Source organism: Triplophysa rosa, linkage group LG16, assembly GCF_024868665.1.
Source record: "Triplophysa rosa linkage group LG16, Trosa_1v2, whole genome shotgun sequence".
NCBI classification, from domain to species: Eukaryota; Metazoa; Chordata; class Actinopteri; order Cypriniformes; family Nemacheilidae; genus Triplophysa; species Triplophysa rosa.
Window position 1 is genome coordinate 16737591 of NC_079905.1, and position 16654 is coordinate 16754244.

The 16654-nt window shown below is 39.8% G+C and overlaps 1 protein-coding gene across 3 annotated transcripts in view; it reads left to right on the top strand.

The window, feature by feature from the left end:
• adcy2b (adenylate cyclase 2b (brain)) overlaps positions 1 to 16654 on the top strand; it is a 113180-nt gene that overhangs the window by 68184 nt on the left and 28342 nt on the right. For all 3 annotated transcript variants that reach the window (XM_057354239.1, XM_057354240.1, XM_057354241.1), the window contains exon 4: positions 10252 to 10401. In XM_057354239.1, coding sequence (XP_057210222.1) covers positions 10252 to 10401 — 150 coding nt within the window. The remainder of the gene's footprint in view (positions 1 to 10251; positions 10402 to 16654) is intronic.

The window sequence follows — 16654 nt, forward strand, 5'->3', positions numbered from 1 at the left end:
GACTCGAGATCATCAGACGGCTCCCGTGTGGCAAGCTCATCTTGAATGGCGTGGGAGAGACCCCTCAGGAAACACACCCTGAGCACCTCATCGTTCCAACCACTCCCTGCTGCGACCGTGCGGAATTGGATGGCATAATCGGTCACACTGCGACGGCCCTGTTGGAGAGTCAGAAGCTGTTTGGATGCCTCCGAGCCACTGCTCGGGTGTTGGAAGACTCTCTTAAACTCTCCTAAAAAGGCAGAATAGCTGGCGCAGCAGGAATTTTGGGCCTCCCACACCGCAGTGGCCCAGTCCAGGGCTCTCCCGGACAGCAGGGTGATGATGTAGGCCATCTTAGCCCGGTCCGTGGGAAAGGAGGAGGGCTGTAGTTCAAAGGAGAGAGCACATTGCGTTAAAAACCCCTTGCAAGAACTCAGGTCACCTGAGAATCATTGAGGAGGTGGAAGACGGGGCTCAGCCAGAGGATTAGCTGCCACGAGGACTTGATTTGCCGATGCTGAGGCGGCCGGGGCTGCGTGGGGAAGTCTATCAGACATCTGTCTTATGGATGCCAGCATCTCCGACAGAAGTTGCGAGTGTTTCGCCATTAAGGCCTCTTGCTGATCCAGCATGGCTTCATGACGCTGGACTGCCCCCTCATGATGAGACAACGTGGCAATGACATCCTGGGTTCTGGCTGCCTCTGGGTTCATGATGGCTCCGAGTTTCTGTCAGGACCCAGCCTTGAACTCGGGTCTCCGGTGTTAGAAACCGTCACTTAACCGGTTTAGCCACTAGAGGAGGGTTGAACCCAGAAGGTTAGGCAGACACAGTAAGTCACATAAAGCAGTTTATTGGACCAACATAAATTCCTTCAGCTAACGAATAATAATGCCACAAAAAAGGTAGAAAATGCACAAAATAAAAATGGAAAAAACTCAGGAAACCAAAAACAAGGTCCAAAAATCAAAAAAAGGTTTTTTTGAAGGGAAACACAAAAGGGTACTTTCCAAAAGGATTATGTCCACAGTTCCACAAAGAAGTTCACAGTTCCAGAAAGAAGTCCACAGTTCCACAAAGAAATACACGGGTAAGGGGTACTCAAACTCAAACTCGGAGCGAAGAACAAAAGAAAACAGAGGGCTTAAATACACTGGTGGAAACAAGACACAGGTGAACCCAATAACTAAAAATGAAGGGAACAATGGAACCAAACAAAAGCACAATGGGGGCCTCTGGTGGCCAAAACAGGTCGAATGTTGACAGTTTTTTCTAACTGCAATCACTTCTCTTAAGAGAATTGGAGATTTGCAGGCACTCTCAACCTCGCCCTCCTGTTTAATTTTTGCCCCTGGGATGGTCAAAGCTATTCTGCATCCTCACCCGAGTTATCTGCCTAAAGTTCCGTTCTCCACCGTGCATCTGGTTGTTCTTGAGGCTTTCTTCCCTCCGCCGTTCATGTCGTTGGAGCAGGAACGATTACACTTACTGTGTCCAGTACGTGCTCTTCGAAATTATGTCCACCGCACCAGCCAGTGGCGTAAATCAGAGCAGCTTTTCATATGTTATGGGGGCCGCAACCGTGGGGCAGGGGCCACCAAGCAGACTATGTCACATTGGGTGAGGGATGCTATTGCTCTGGCCTACGAGGCGCGCGGTCAAGCTTCACCTCTAGGAGTCAGAGCTCATTCAACAAGGGGGGTTTCATCTTCTATGGCCTTAGCAAGAGGTGTCCCCTTGCAGCAAGTGTGTGATGCTGCGGGCTGGTCCTCTCCGCACACATTTGTGAGATTTTATAGTCTGGATGTCCATGCTACTCCATGCGCAAGTGTCCTGGAGTCTACATCCCAGACTCACGTCTGAGACCTCCTCTCGGCTTGTGCACACACACCACACAACCTTGGGGGTGTCCAGACACTTCCAGTGCAGTGGCGTTGGTATTCTCGTTCCCATAGCGTTTGAAACGCAGCATCTCGTTCCCGCTTTTTCAGGAAACAGGGTTACAGCCAAGTAACCCGAGACGTTTTGTATGGGCGCATAGATCTGTAGCTAGCCGCCTTTTGGAAAATATCTCGCTTAAAGGGGCTGAAAAATCACCTAATTGGCAACACAGGAAGTAAGTCAAACTGCGCAAAAGGTGCGCAGAGCTGTTTTCCTTGAGTCCTGTGCTCTCCGCGTTTATGATTGGTTGAATGGTAAGGTTGAATCTGATTGGCTAAAGAGTATGACAACCCACGTGGGAGGGGTTTCGCTGCCAGGAGAGTCTCAAAACACACACACACATCCAAGGCGATTCACACGTGAGTGACGATTTGCACATTCACATAACACAATAAACGTGTACATTTTAATCTTTCGAAATATTTGTGCAGTCGTATGTTTGCGAAACGTACTTTATGAGAAAATTGTTTTGTTTTACACACATGAATTGCTTTTTGTAAATGTATATTTATACTTTGTGCACGTAAATGAGGTTTTATTCATGTGAAACTGTTTACGCATGTGTGTATCTTGTTTTACACGTCAATAATTTATGAGACTACAATCGCTCCATATTTTCATCTTCTCTCATCACCCGCGCTACATCCACTCTGTTTAACTGCCAGAGTGTTTATCTCTCTGTCTGACTGCAGCACACGCATTTTCACACGTACACACCAAAGGTTGCGCTAGACTTTTTTATTGTCCATCATTTTGACTGACAGGCTCGTAAAAAATCCGTCATAATCTATTATTACCCGTCACTATGGTGCAAGGTTGCTTTAGGTGGTAATTAGTATGTTCATGATGTCATCGCGTTGTACTTGCGTCTCAGAACTTGTTGTAGCCTATTTTAATACAACTGAACGCCCAATAAAGCCGTTGTTGTTTATATTCATCTATATATTTAATGTTTATGGTCATATGTGATTCGATCTGGGAAAACCTAACACATGGTGCAAATTTATATATTACAGTTTTTGATACCATATTCAAGCCCTTTCCAAATTCAGTTTTTATTTTGCTCATACCTTGTGTATGTAACAAAAGTTATGGCTGAGGTCGGCTGAAGCGCTAGGATTTTCAGGAACGGAATATGGAGGAAAATGGGTTTAAAGTTAAGTGATGAAAATAAAAGCACAACAGTCCAGTATCACAAGGAAAAGTCACTTTACAGTGGTAAAAGACTTACTCTAATAACAATTTAATAAAAATACTGTACAAAACCGTTTGAATAAAACGAAAGTAAGGAAAATGGTGCGGGCGCACTTAAAGAACGAGAGCTATGCCATTATGACTACACAAGGAAACTAGCAAACATTACGGACAACAACTAATAAGCAGTGAAGCAAGTTTTACCTTGTTTATCATGTGCATAGTGTCTGGACTTTTGATCGTCCCTTGTATGTTTTGCGATCGGATAACTCCCGGTGCTGCAGACGGGGAGCTCTGTCATCTCACGAAAACATTGTATAAAAAAAACCTTTGCATGCCGTAGTTTACACAGGACTGGCGGGAAATGTGCATTGCTACTCCTTCATTCTTCATGTTATGTGGTTTACTTTGATAGGTGAACTGTCTTTACCGCGTCCCAGCGCGACATCCGATAGGTTTTCCCAGATCACATCACATATGTCTAGTCAGTAACAATGACATGTGAAAACACGCACGTCCCTTCGCGAGCATATCACGCTCTAATGAGGGGAAACGAGGAGTTACAAATTGTCCTCATTGTAATCCGTCAAAATGACGGACAGATGGCCTTCAGGTTTTTCCGTCACTGGTAAAAAAAAATCTGGCAATGACAGAGAATTTTCGGTTAACGCGACCTCTGGTACACACACGTACAGGAAAATCTGGACCACGGCCAATCAGAGGGGGGTCCGCCCTTCACTATCTCTGATTGGTTTAGACTACGATATGGGCCTAATGTGTGTCTGTTGTTGAATCACAGGGAGACTTTCAGAGTCGCGGAGACTTTTTTTCTCCCTCGAACGGCTGGTCGCACCGGTGCGACCTCAGATTTTTTTTAGTCGCACCATTGAAAAATAAGGTTGCACTCTAGAGCCCTGCCTTGTGTGATTCATTTAAGTACTCTCCTCCCATGAAGTTTGCGTCTGAAGAGGAAACTCCTACAAATGCATATTCAATAATGTCAGTCGCAAAAACATCTGTGTCCACGCCTTTTCAGTGCCAATTCTGACTGCCTGTCTTTAGTAAATACAGACAGTAGTTTTTTTACGGCAAAAAAGACATTTGCGCTGCCGCAAGCTGTTAGTAAATCTGGCCCATGTTGTTCTCAATTCAAGCTGGCATGAACTTCAGGAGTTTCTATAGACGGTTTCATCATATATTTTCATATTTAAATGAAATTTTCAAGGTGGTCTCAGACTTTTGGACCCCACCGTACATTCTCTCTGTCAACACCATCACCTGCACCAAGCCCATCATTCTGTTACTGGTGTTCTATTTAACGACCTAAATAGTAACTCATGTCTACCTGTCTATTGATTTTCCAGTGCCTTTTTCATTTTTCTAAACAGATCTCAAGCAGCTCTGTTTTTCAGTCCAGACCTAAACACAGCGCACATCACCAAGGCAACACTCTAGTCACATGGTCCACGGGAACACAAAAATACTGGCTGTCAGGTTGTCCGAGAGCATGCGGCATTACATTCAGGAATCAAGTGGCAGAAAGACATAAATTGTTATTATGAGTTCTTCGTGCTGTTGTTCGCTCACATTTTCAAATCTCAAACACCCTCTTTAAGCAAACGCACTTCTGTCAGTCCTCCACGCTGTTCTCCTGCTGTTGGTGAGCTTGATTAAACACAGCCTTAAAGACCTTTCACATTATGCTCTTGTAGTTAATCAAGCTTTCCTGCCTCTCATTAAAAATATCGCAGCCTCTTTCAAATTAGGTGCACACAAGATCTGCAGGTCATACCCTGTAAGTGCCTTTAAAGGGGCTCCAGTTCCTGTTACTTTTTGGACATTTACTTCTGACATGCTCGGCAAACAAATGTCTCGTGTTCAGGGGTTGGAAAAATAATGAAGTCGCATCTGTGTGGGAATTAGCTTTGTAATTAAGCTACTGTTCCCTGTAGGTCCCGGTCTGCACTCATTTACTTTTACGACTGACCTCTTTCATCCTTTCATCCTTTCATTCAGTGATTACTGAAGAGTTATGCACTAGGGCCGCTCTCTAAGGAGCTGTGCTATAAAACTGTCCCAGTGAGATACAGGTGTGTCTACCGGCAGGTGGACCAGGCCTTATATAGTGCTGTTGTTAAAGAGGTCGCGAGCCTCTTACTGTAAATAAATCTGCCTTTCATGCTAGTATCAGAGGTAGAAAGGCATCTACTTGTTGTGCTGTTTTTTTTTTTAAACACCTGTTTCAAGTTTCCAGTTTATTTGTCATATGTAGTGACAGTATACATTGAAATTCTTTTGTGAGGGCATAGGCAGTCTACAGCAATACAACAGTAAAAATAATAATAATAATAATATAAATAAATGTATAAAGAGAGAGAGAGAGGGAAAAAAAGTGAAGACAGTTAAGGATAAGAGACAAGGTAAGAAAAAAATGTGTATATATTTACAGCATAACAATCTACTGCAAATGTGGCAAAAATTATAGAGGGTATTTACAATAAAAACATACAGTAGTTAAGGGTGTATAACAGAGATGGGGGCAAGTCACACATGTTCAAGTCTCAAGTCCCTGCCATCAAGTCTCAAGCAAGTCTCAAGTCACAGTGCAAACAAACCAAGCAAGTCAAGTCAGCTGCTTACCTCAAGCAAGTCAAGTCGGGTCCTGCTAAAGATCAAGTCAAATCGAGTCAAGTCACAGTACCAAACAGAATAAAATCATATTTTATTTACCATAACTTATTTTTTCCTCAGAAATGAACTTAATTATACATTTAAAATAATAATATTTTAAATACAACACTTTGAATATAAAGTATGAAATGATTATTTTAATTATGACGCTAGCAGGTTGTAGCAAATGTTTTAATGAGTGAGTCACAGAAGCGTTCATTTAACTCATTCGTTTAAAACTCATTTATTCATGAACAAGCAAGAATGGGTTACTGAATCACTCAATCGATTCATTCAATACCTGGGATTCGTTCAGTAAAAGTTTTTATTGTGTTGCGGAGAGACGCGTTTTCCTGTAGCCCATCTGTACTGAACTGTTGGCAGCCGCCCGCGTTGCTATTCTGGAAAATTATTGTTACTTTAATACGTCCTAAATAAACTAACGAGGTGAAATGCCTACTACAGCCATTTTGCTTATATATCTAGGATTTTGGATGCAAGAGAAACATCACAAATTGATAAAATACTGTGGTACAATTCCTTATTATTTTCCGTGTGTCAAGAGTAACACAATAAAGCACTTTTGAGAGGCTAACGCCATCGAATTTTAAATTTGACGTCGCGAATTACAATTATGCGATTAATAACTTATAATTACTTTAATTTAATGACAGACTTAATATAAATTTAGAGACAAATAATATAAAAAAACAATGCTGTTTCCACATTCTCAGATTTTAGTCAAATAACAGTTAACATCTTACATACCTTTTCTTTTTGAAGTGTCGATATCCCGCCTTTGTAAATGCATACAGCAAATCTTCTTAGTCCATATTGTCAGTCTCGAAGTGTTTATATCGAAAAGAAAACCTCTTGGGAGATTCCTTTGCTCTCTGTATTTGGCGCGCTGTATTTCTGTGCTCGTGCAGTGTCATGAAACGTGCACTGGGCAGACTCAGATCATTGGTTCCGCTCCGTGTCTTGCGTTTTGTTTAAAAATGTTGCGACGTATATTTAAAAGAATTAATTACAGTTGTTATAAAGTAAAGTCTTGCCAAGTCATGAAGTTCAAGTCAAGTCAATTCAAGTCAGGAGTCACTGGATCTCAAGTCAAGTCGAGTCATTTTCTCTATTTCGTCAAGCGAGTCACAAGTCCTTAAATTTGCGACTCGAGTCAAGTCATGTGACTCGAGTCCCCCATCTCTGGTGTATAAATGAGTGATTCGTGTGAGGTGTGTACATAAAGAATTTAAAGTTATATAGGTACAACCCTTTTGGACCACGCACCTGGCGCGCAGACCATTTTTTCGGTCTTAAACTAAAAGTGGATTCGGACACGCCCTAAGTGCACCTGCGTCATGTGCTGTAGTGTTTTTTTACAAAATGGCCTGGCCCGGCATATGCAATATGTATGCTTTCAGTCGTTTTTGCAGAGCTGTGTGATGACAACGTTTCTGCGTATCTTGAGCAGCACATTGTCCACCATTGGTTGTCGAGTACATGCAGTAGCGTTGTTAACCACCACTCAAATGCATAGGGCCCTGCAAGCTTGAGGGACCCTTAGTTGCTACAAGTGGTAAAATCATTTGACGCTTGATTTAGACACTCAGATATACGCAATGAAGTGCACTTATCAAAGCGGTGCTCAAAAACGAAAGAAAGCAAAAGAAAATAAATCTAATACTAATTTTACAAATATTGCAAAACAATGTTATGAAAAGTAGCATGAAAAGAAGATTCTTGCACCTTTTACTTTCTTATACTGTAGCTAAAAGCATTCTTTATTATTCTGAATAAAACAAAGGACACTTTTTCATCCCAAAACCAAGAAGGTTTACTCTTATAACAAAATGTAGAGAATTTTGTGCTGTTGTGTTGTTCAACGTAAAAAAAATCCAGTTTATATTTGTATGTATATATGTCTAATTAATTCCATGTACTCAATACTGCTGTAATTCAAACAAAAATGTTAGACAATGTGTAGGGGGCCTCAGGTCTTGACTTTGCTTAGGGCCCCCAAAATGGTAAACGCCTCTGAGTACATGCTGAACAGGTTTGACTACTTTGGTCATTTCTGTGAGCACAAATCAGTTTGTGCTTTTTATTTTATATATTTTTATTTTATAGCAAGATTTTGAGAAGGGTCATTTTCTATTCCAACATCTATTTAAATTCCAACCTGTGTACAAAAGCAAGATTCAAAAAGAAATGATTGATTCAGTCTAGCGTGAAAGAACTTGACTGGGGTCTCATTTATAAACGTTGCGTACGCACAAAACGGGGCCGTGCTTATGTCACTTTCCACGCAAAGATTGTGATCTATTAAAAACAAACTTGACGGGAGAATTCTGGAAACAATGGGAAGTGGTGACACAGATGGCGAGTTGGTGAACTCAAATGTGAGAAGAACAATTATAAGTATTAATGCCTCTCACACATTTAATTTCTCTCTATATCATACGTTAGATCCACGTTATCACGGAGATTAAATCCAGAAGTGTTATTTGCGCTTGTACTGCGTGATAATTGTTTCATAAACACCTTCTTGTAAAATCCAACTCAAATCTTAAATCAAAATTAATTCTAAATATTTAATTGGCGCTGTCTCATCCATCCCTTTGTTCACTACGGGACCGTGCGTATGCATTCTTTTACTGGTGTGAGTGAAGCCTAATAATACAGGCAGAATCATTTTAAACTCTGTTTTCTCTTTTATACACACATTTGATTAAATATTTCACTCTTATTAATGGAGTTAAGCTCTCAAGTGACGTCTAAAAGTTAAACAAAAACGTAAAGCTATATTTCTAGAGCACGTGCTGCTTTTAAACATTTTCCTGTGGCATGTTGCTCGTTTTAAAGTTTAAATGACATGTCTTCCCCTGACTGGTATTTATGAAGGGTTTTATAAAAATCCTTTTGTGCGTGTGCACACTAAACAATAGTTCTTCAACGATTATCTCTGCTAAATTTTGATCTGCCATGTTCAATATGTGGAAGACAAACAATGAGCCTTCTTATTGTGTTAAGGAGCTGTTATTGACTGTGTTGCTAATTGATCTAGATTGGCGTGTCTTTTCCTGCAATGGATGATGTTTAATCTTCGTCAGTAAGTGATATTAGCAAGAGGTTCTAGACTAATTAAAATGGGAGACGTCTGCGCAGTCTGAGCAGAACTTTAATGACCTCGTCTGCTGTTATTCACTGTGCTCACCTCTAATCACCAATGGATGTCACAATGGAGAAGAATCTGCAGATGAGATTGACCGTGTCAGTGAGGCAAATGAAAGGAATGCTCAGGGTTCAATACAGAGTTAAGCTCCATTGACAGCTGTTGTGGCATAATGTCGATTTGCACAGAAAATAAGTTTGATCCACCAGTTAAAAAAAAAGAAAAAATAAGGCACTTACAATGGAAGAGACACATGATCAAGCACAAAATAAACTTTATTTGGAATTTTACCGGAAACATATTACAAAACATTAATAAACTTTAAATGCACACAAACTTTTTGGTAACACTTTAAAGCACCTGTACATTAATATTCATGAGCCTAAAGCATTCACTAATAATATTTGTCTTTTTAATAATTATTTTATTGTATGCAAATTCAGCTGTTCCCATTAAACCTAATTATTCATACTTTCCATTTGTAATGGATAATAGCAGACTGTTCACTATATTTTCATTAAAATATTCTACTGAGATTCTCTCACGCTGCATGACTGGCAGCTGAAAGCTCTTTGTGGACTGAATCGGATTTACTTTTCCTGATCAATATCTTTTAAATCAATGTAACACTTGCATTCTCTCTCTCAATGCTTATGCTGATTGTATCTTACGGTAATGTGCTCTTTCCTCTGTCGTTTGAAACTCAATCAAAAGCCATTTGGGTTGCTGTGCATAACTTTTTGAGTTTATTTAATACACACAATAATACATTTTATATGGTATTTTAATGCTGTATTCGATACTATATAGCCTTTAACTGACTGCTTATTTATATAGACCATTTTGGAAGACGTAACCAATGCTGGTCCAGAAGCACTTCCAGTTTCAGATTTATGTTCTTCTGAAACCTTGTATCTCCATATTACATAATTTTTATTTTTTTGCCATAAATCATTAATATTAGTCACCCTTTACATTTGTCACTGGGATTTTTGCAAATATCTAACCAGTAAAAAGTGCTTGTCAACCTTTAAAAGTATACAGTGATTTTTCCATTTCCTAAAAAAACAGCAAATTTGGACATCCAAGGTGTCCAAAATCTGAATGACAGTGACGATATATAATAATTCTTACAAAATTGAAACCAGTGTTGTTTACGTCTTCCAAAGTGGTCCGCACATCAATAGCTCTCACACAAATGCTTAAACCTGAGCAGAATGGGTATACAGGTTTAAACTTATTTTCAATGTTTCAAAGGTGTCTTTGACTGATGTTGTTTTGTGTTTCTCTAGATCCTGGCCAATATCATCATCTTCATCTGTGGAAATGTGGCCGGAGCGTATCACAAACACCTGATGGATCTTGCTCTTAAACAGACCTATCACGACACCTGCAACTGCATCAAGTCTCCCATCAAACTGGAGTTTGAGAAACATCAGCAGGTATCAGCACTTTCAAAGAAAAGAGGAAACAGCTGGTTGCGTAAAACTGCATGGTGCTTGGTTAATGGAGAGACAGGTTTAGGAAGTATTGGTTAGTTTTTAGCTTGAGTCATTCCTGCAGCTGTATGAAAAAGATCATTATATCACCACAATGGGCGGCAAATATCCGAAGGCAGACAGGGGAGAGTTACATTGTCCCAAAATAGCTTTGTTTTTCCTGTTGGATATGGGTGGAGGAGAAGTCAGTGCAAGGCCTTCGCTCGTTTGGGTCAGTTGTGCTCATTGATTTGTTTCATGTGAAGTAATGATAAAGTGTGTCTCAGGGGCGTCAGTCGAGTGATGAAATATGAGTGTTGAGATAAAAGCAGATCGCTGGCAGCACTTCTGCTCCATTAGGAATTATCACACATATGAAATGCACACCCGTGCTTGCCAGATTATGTGAACTTTATTAGGGGTTTACCATAGAACCGTATGGTAAAAAGTAATGAAATTTGGGACACTTCTTCTTTCCTATAAACCCTTGGATGATGCCCATTCGATTGTACCCTATGACGTCATGTTATGACACACAAATCTCCCGCCATTTTGAATTTGTTGAAAAACATACTTTTTCGAACTCGTCCTAGACCGTTTGTCCGATTTGCACCAAATTTGGAATTTAACATCTAGAGACAGTGCTGACAAAAATGATCAAAAGCTTTTTTATTGATCGAACAGTTCTCGTTTACATAGTTAATGAATGTGAAGGTGAGCATGCCAAAGCATGGTCATATGGCTGTATCTTCGCAATACTTTGGAATATTGACATTTTTATTTTTATTTATTTCATTTCAAAAATATACATATGTTTATATTATATAACTATATTATATAACAAAATATACAAACACAGTAAATATTTTTACAACACATCAAAGGAAAGATAAATCTGCGATCAATAATTACAACAAGTCCAAAATGAAGCGGAATGAAGCAAAAGCTTGTTAAATGTTACAAAAAAATTGAAATTGTTTAAAAATGTATATTTACATGTATATAAATTATATAGTTAATCAAATAACAATAAATATGCACATTACATATATACATTATATAATTTAAAAAATAGAGTAATCCTATAAAAATATTGTTATAACAAAATTATTATAAAATAATTTAAAAAAAAATTAATTATGTACCAAAAGCGCACAATGTTACACTTACAGTGTTTTTTAGACACATACACACATATACCTGTGTGCACAGTATGTGATGTGCAGTGTTGGGTGTAACTAGTTACTGTAATAAAATTACATTTCCCTTGAACAAGTAAAGTAAGGGATTACTCTAATTTTTTCTGTAATTTAATTGCAGTTACTTCTGATGTAATTGAACTAAATACTTTGTGTAATATATGTGTGTGAAATAGTGGAACTGACATCCAAATTCAAAGTCTAACTTAAAAATCTGTGTTTTAATGTATAATTCTCACATCTGTAATACGTTGGTCTGTTAATAATACTACTTAATAATACTGTTGTTTTATATTATTTATTTGAATGAACTAAAATAGCCGTTTCATGTCTATCCTTGAATCAATTCTAACCAAGGTTTACATTTAGTCATTTAGCAGATTGATGTAGGATATAGAAAGTAATTAGTAATAAGTAACTAGAAAGTAAAGTTTGAGTACAAACTTTATGTTGGCTTGGCAAAGCCTGTCCTGAAGAGTTTGAAATATCGTAAAACTTATCGTAAAACTTTGTTCTCATTGTTCTGATGCAGAGATATACTGTAGGTCTGACTACACGGTTGCTAAGGTCATTGGTTTGGTTGCTATGGGCGTGGCTTTGCAGCTGGCAACTGATAATACTTTGAGCCACAAGTGAAGCGAGCCAACCCACATGTCTCTACAATGCTCTAAAGCAGAGATATTGGTCCTGCTAAATGGTTGCTAAGGTCATGTGTTTGGTTGCTATGGGCGTGGCCTGGTAGCTGGCAACTGATAATACTTTGAGCCATAAGTGAAACGAACCAAACCCCATTTCTCTACGATGTTCTGATGCAGAGATATAGGTATTGCAAAACGGTTGCTAGGCTAGCCTGTTTGGTTGCTATGGGCGTGGCTTAGAATCTGCCAGTTGATGATACTCTAAGCTATGAGTGAAACGAACCAACCCCTGTGTCTCTACGATGTTCTGATGCAGAGATATAGGTGTAGCTAAATGGTTGCTAGGCTAACCTGTTTGGTTGCTATGGGCGTGGCTTGGCATCTGCAATTGATCATACTCTAAGCTATGAGTGAAATGAACCAACTCCCGTGTCTCTACCATGTCCTGATGCAGAGATATAGGTTTTGATAAACGGTTGCTAGGCTAACCTGTTTGGTTGCTATGGGCGTGGCTTGGTGTATGCCAATTGATGATGCTCTAAGCTATGAGTGAAACGAACCAACTCTCGTGTCTCTATGATGTTCTGTTGCAGAATTATAAGTTTTGCTAAACGTTTGCTAGGCTAACCTGTTTGGTTGCTATGGGCGTGGCTTAGCATCTGCCAATTGATAATGCTCCAAGCCACAGGTAAAACGAACCAACCCCCATGTCTCTACGATGTTCTGATGCAGAGATATAGGTTTTGCTAAACGGTTGCTAGGCTAACCTGTTTGGTTGCTATGGGCATGGCTTAGCATCTGCAATTGATAATCTCAAGCCAAGTAAACGAACCAACCCCATGTCTCTACGATGTCTATGCAGAGATATGGTTTGCTAAACGGTTGCTAGGCTAACCTGTTTGGTTGCTATGGGCGTGGCTTGGCATCTGCAATTGATAATACTCTAAGCTATGAGTGAAACGAACCAACCCCTGTGTCTCTATGATGTTCTGATGCAGAGATATAGGTTAGCTAAATGGTTGTAGGCTAACCTGTTTGGTTGCTATGGGCGTGGCTTGGCATCTGCAATTGATAATACTCTAACCTATGAGTGAAACGAACCAACCCGTGTCTCTATGATGTTCTGATGCAGAGATATAGGTATTGCTAAACGGTTGCTAGGCTAACCTGTTTGGTTGCTATGGGCGTGGCTTGGATCTGCAATTGATAATACTCTAACCTATGAGTGAAACGAACCAACCCGTGTCTCTACGATGTTCTGAAGCAGAGATATAGGTTTTGCTAAACGGTTGCTAGGCTAACCTGTTTGGTTGCTATGGGCGTGGCTTGGCATCTGCAATTGATAATACTCTAACCTATGAGTGAACCGAACCAACCCCTGTGTCTCTATGATGTTCTGATGCAGAGATATACATATTGCTAATCGGTTGCTAGGCTAACCTGTTTGGTTGCTATGGGCGTGGCTTGGCATCTGCACTTGATTATACTCTAAGCTATGAGTGAAACAAACCAACCCCCGTGTCTCTATGATGTTCTGATGCAGAGATATAGGTTTTGCTAAACGGTTGCTAGGCTAACCTGTTTTGTTGCTATGGGCGTGGCTTCGTAGCTTAATGAAGTTTCAGGGATACTGATTGGTTGCCTGAGCCAAATGAGCCCACCCCCTTGTCTCTACGACACTGTGTTGCAAAGATATCCATCTGGAGTTTTTATAATGGGAGTCTATGGGAGCGGTTGCTAGGTTGCTGTAAATGGTTGCTATGGGCGTGGCTTCGTAGCTTAAGGAAGTTCCTGGGACACTGCTTGGTTGCTTGAGTAAAATGAGCCCACCCCCTTGTCTCTAAGTGGTTGTACTGCGAAGTTATTTTACATGGGACAGTTATGATGCCTTATATGGGCTTGTTTCCTGTCCCACTATAAGTCAATGGGGAACTTTGGGGGTCTCTTACGCTCCAGGGGTGCAACTTACACCCCATTGTGAGGTAAGTTCTTATAGAGCCTGGCATCTTCTTCAAACATGGTAACTCGCAAGTTTCTACGATATCCTCGCTTTGAGTTATGAGCTGTCAAAGTTTGTCGCAATGTTAAGTCTATGGTAAATTAGGTGGTTTTGAGAGTCCGGTTTTCGAAAACCAGACCCGGATCAGTTAGAAAAGATATAACAACTCAAGTCAGACCAGACTGAAGGTTTGTGGAAAGTTTGGTGGATGTAGTTTGAAAGCTCTAGGAGGAGTAGCAGTCAGAAATTTTGGGGATCAGAAGAAGAAGAAGAAGAAGAAGAAGAAGAAGAAGAAGAAGAAGAAGAAGAAGAAGAAGAAGAAGCTTAGATACAAGATCAGTATGTTGGCTCTGTCAAGCCAACATAATTAAATACTTTTTGGAGAGAGTAATTTGTACAGTAATCTAATTACACTATTGAATATGTAATTAGTAACTAGTAATTATTTACTTTTTCAGAGTAATTTACCCAACACTGGTGATGTGATTTGTATGTTCTGTGTGCTGTGATCAGGAGTGAGAATGGAGCTCATCAGGCAGTTCATCAGCTGTCAGTTGTCTCTGCTGTATTGGGAATCACGCTGGACTGATTAATCATTTACCTCCTGCAGGGCTGCTCACTGGTTGGTCATTACAATCAGAACATTAGTTCAGCATAGACCATCAGCGTAATTAACAACATGCCTCATTTTACAATGCGAGTGTTCCCTTTGAAATATTAAAATCATTACATTTTTACAGAGGTCATGTCATTCAGATTCTCTTTCAAATTATTTAAATTATATCCAATTATATACAGCATACTGCATAAAACATAAACATTTTTTAGTAGCCACTACTAAAATTAAAATGAATATTTCTGCACGTCTGCACTTCCCTTTTTTTACTGTATAGGCAAATAACCTCATGATTATTTCACATAATGACATCACTTCCTAAAGACACAACACCACACTCATCATTTTTGACAACGATACATTATTTGAGTCTAATTTAAAACCACTTCCATCTTACGTGTTCCTGTTTTAAACTAAAATAACAGCCGGATGTGCTGAGAATGATTAGTCCTCGTTTCCCATTATAACAATCCACATACAAATTTATTTTCTATCAGCTTTATCTTCATTAAAAAATAACGTTGTTGTGTCTAGAGTTTTGGACCCACTGTAATTACCGTACATGATAAATATAGACGTTGACATTTCATTTAGTCATTAAGCAGATGCTTTTATCCGAAGGGATTTATAAATGAAGAACATCACATACAAGCCAGAGCCACAATGTTTGACAAGAAACAGTAAGAAAAATCAACTTTTACCTAAATGGAAAATAGACCATGTGAGGCCTCAAGCTCCAGAAGTACATTTGGTGACACATATGTTAGCTTTTACTGGCGTGAAGCCATCTAACATTGATGGTACTAATGTTTGTTTTACTGTATTTCACATTGAGACAGACTTATAATGTGCTCAGCTAAATTTCAGGCTGATTCCAGTCTACAAAAACCCAAGGTTATAGATGTTAACCCATTAAGTAGCTACAATGTGGAAAAAGTCTAGACCGTAAGGGTACGATCACACAGAACGCGCTTTTCATGTTCGAAAAAGCTAGGCGCTCCGCGCTGCTCTTTTGGTGACTCTTTGAAAACAGCAGCGCGCAGCGTTTTTTGTATGTTGCTAGGTAACCCGAAACAGCCACAACACGTTTCTCCTCCATGTCTCCAGGCGTTCCGAGCATTGCGACAAGGGAAGCCCCGCCTCTCCACTCATCCGATTAGACAATGGAAAAAAGCGCACATGACATCAAGCGCTTTTGTGCTCAGAGTTGAGTTTTTTTCAACTTCTGGCGCTCAGAGCGCTCTGCCTAAAACGCGAGGCGCAGCAGGCGGCAGAAACGCGAGGCGCCCGGCGTGCATAAGCAGCGCGCAAAACGCTCCCTGCCAACTGAAAACAATTCAAAAGATTCGCTTCTCACAGCAAAAGACGCTTTCTGTCTGATCAGGCCCTAAGACAGTAGTTTAATTTCAGAACCGGCTGGAAAGCTACACATCTGTGCACATTTGTAGAATCATGTTTCTTTTACAATCACTATCACAGTTTGAAGGCTTTTCCTAATTGTACATCATTAGAGACTTGAGACATCTGTCACACTGTCGTGAGTCAATCTGTTCTTCTACCTCACTTGTTTTTCTCAAATTCTCTATTACTTACACTCCAGCAGTCCAATCATCATCAGTGAACAGGTGTTCAGAACAGTGCAAAAATTAGGGCTAATTTTGTCAGAAAATCTGAACTTATTTTTGTCTGCAGTAAACTACATACTGTATGATGTGTACTATCTGCATTCTCATTGTTTGGAATGTCATGTGACAAGAATTAAGGG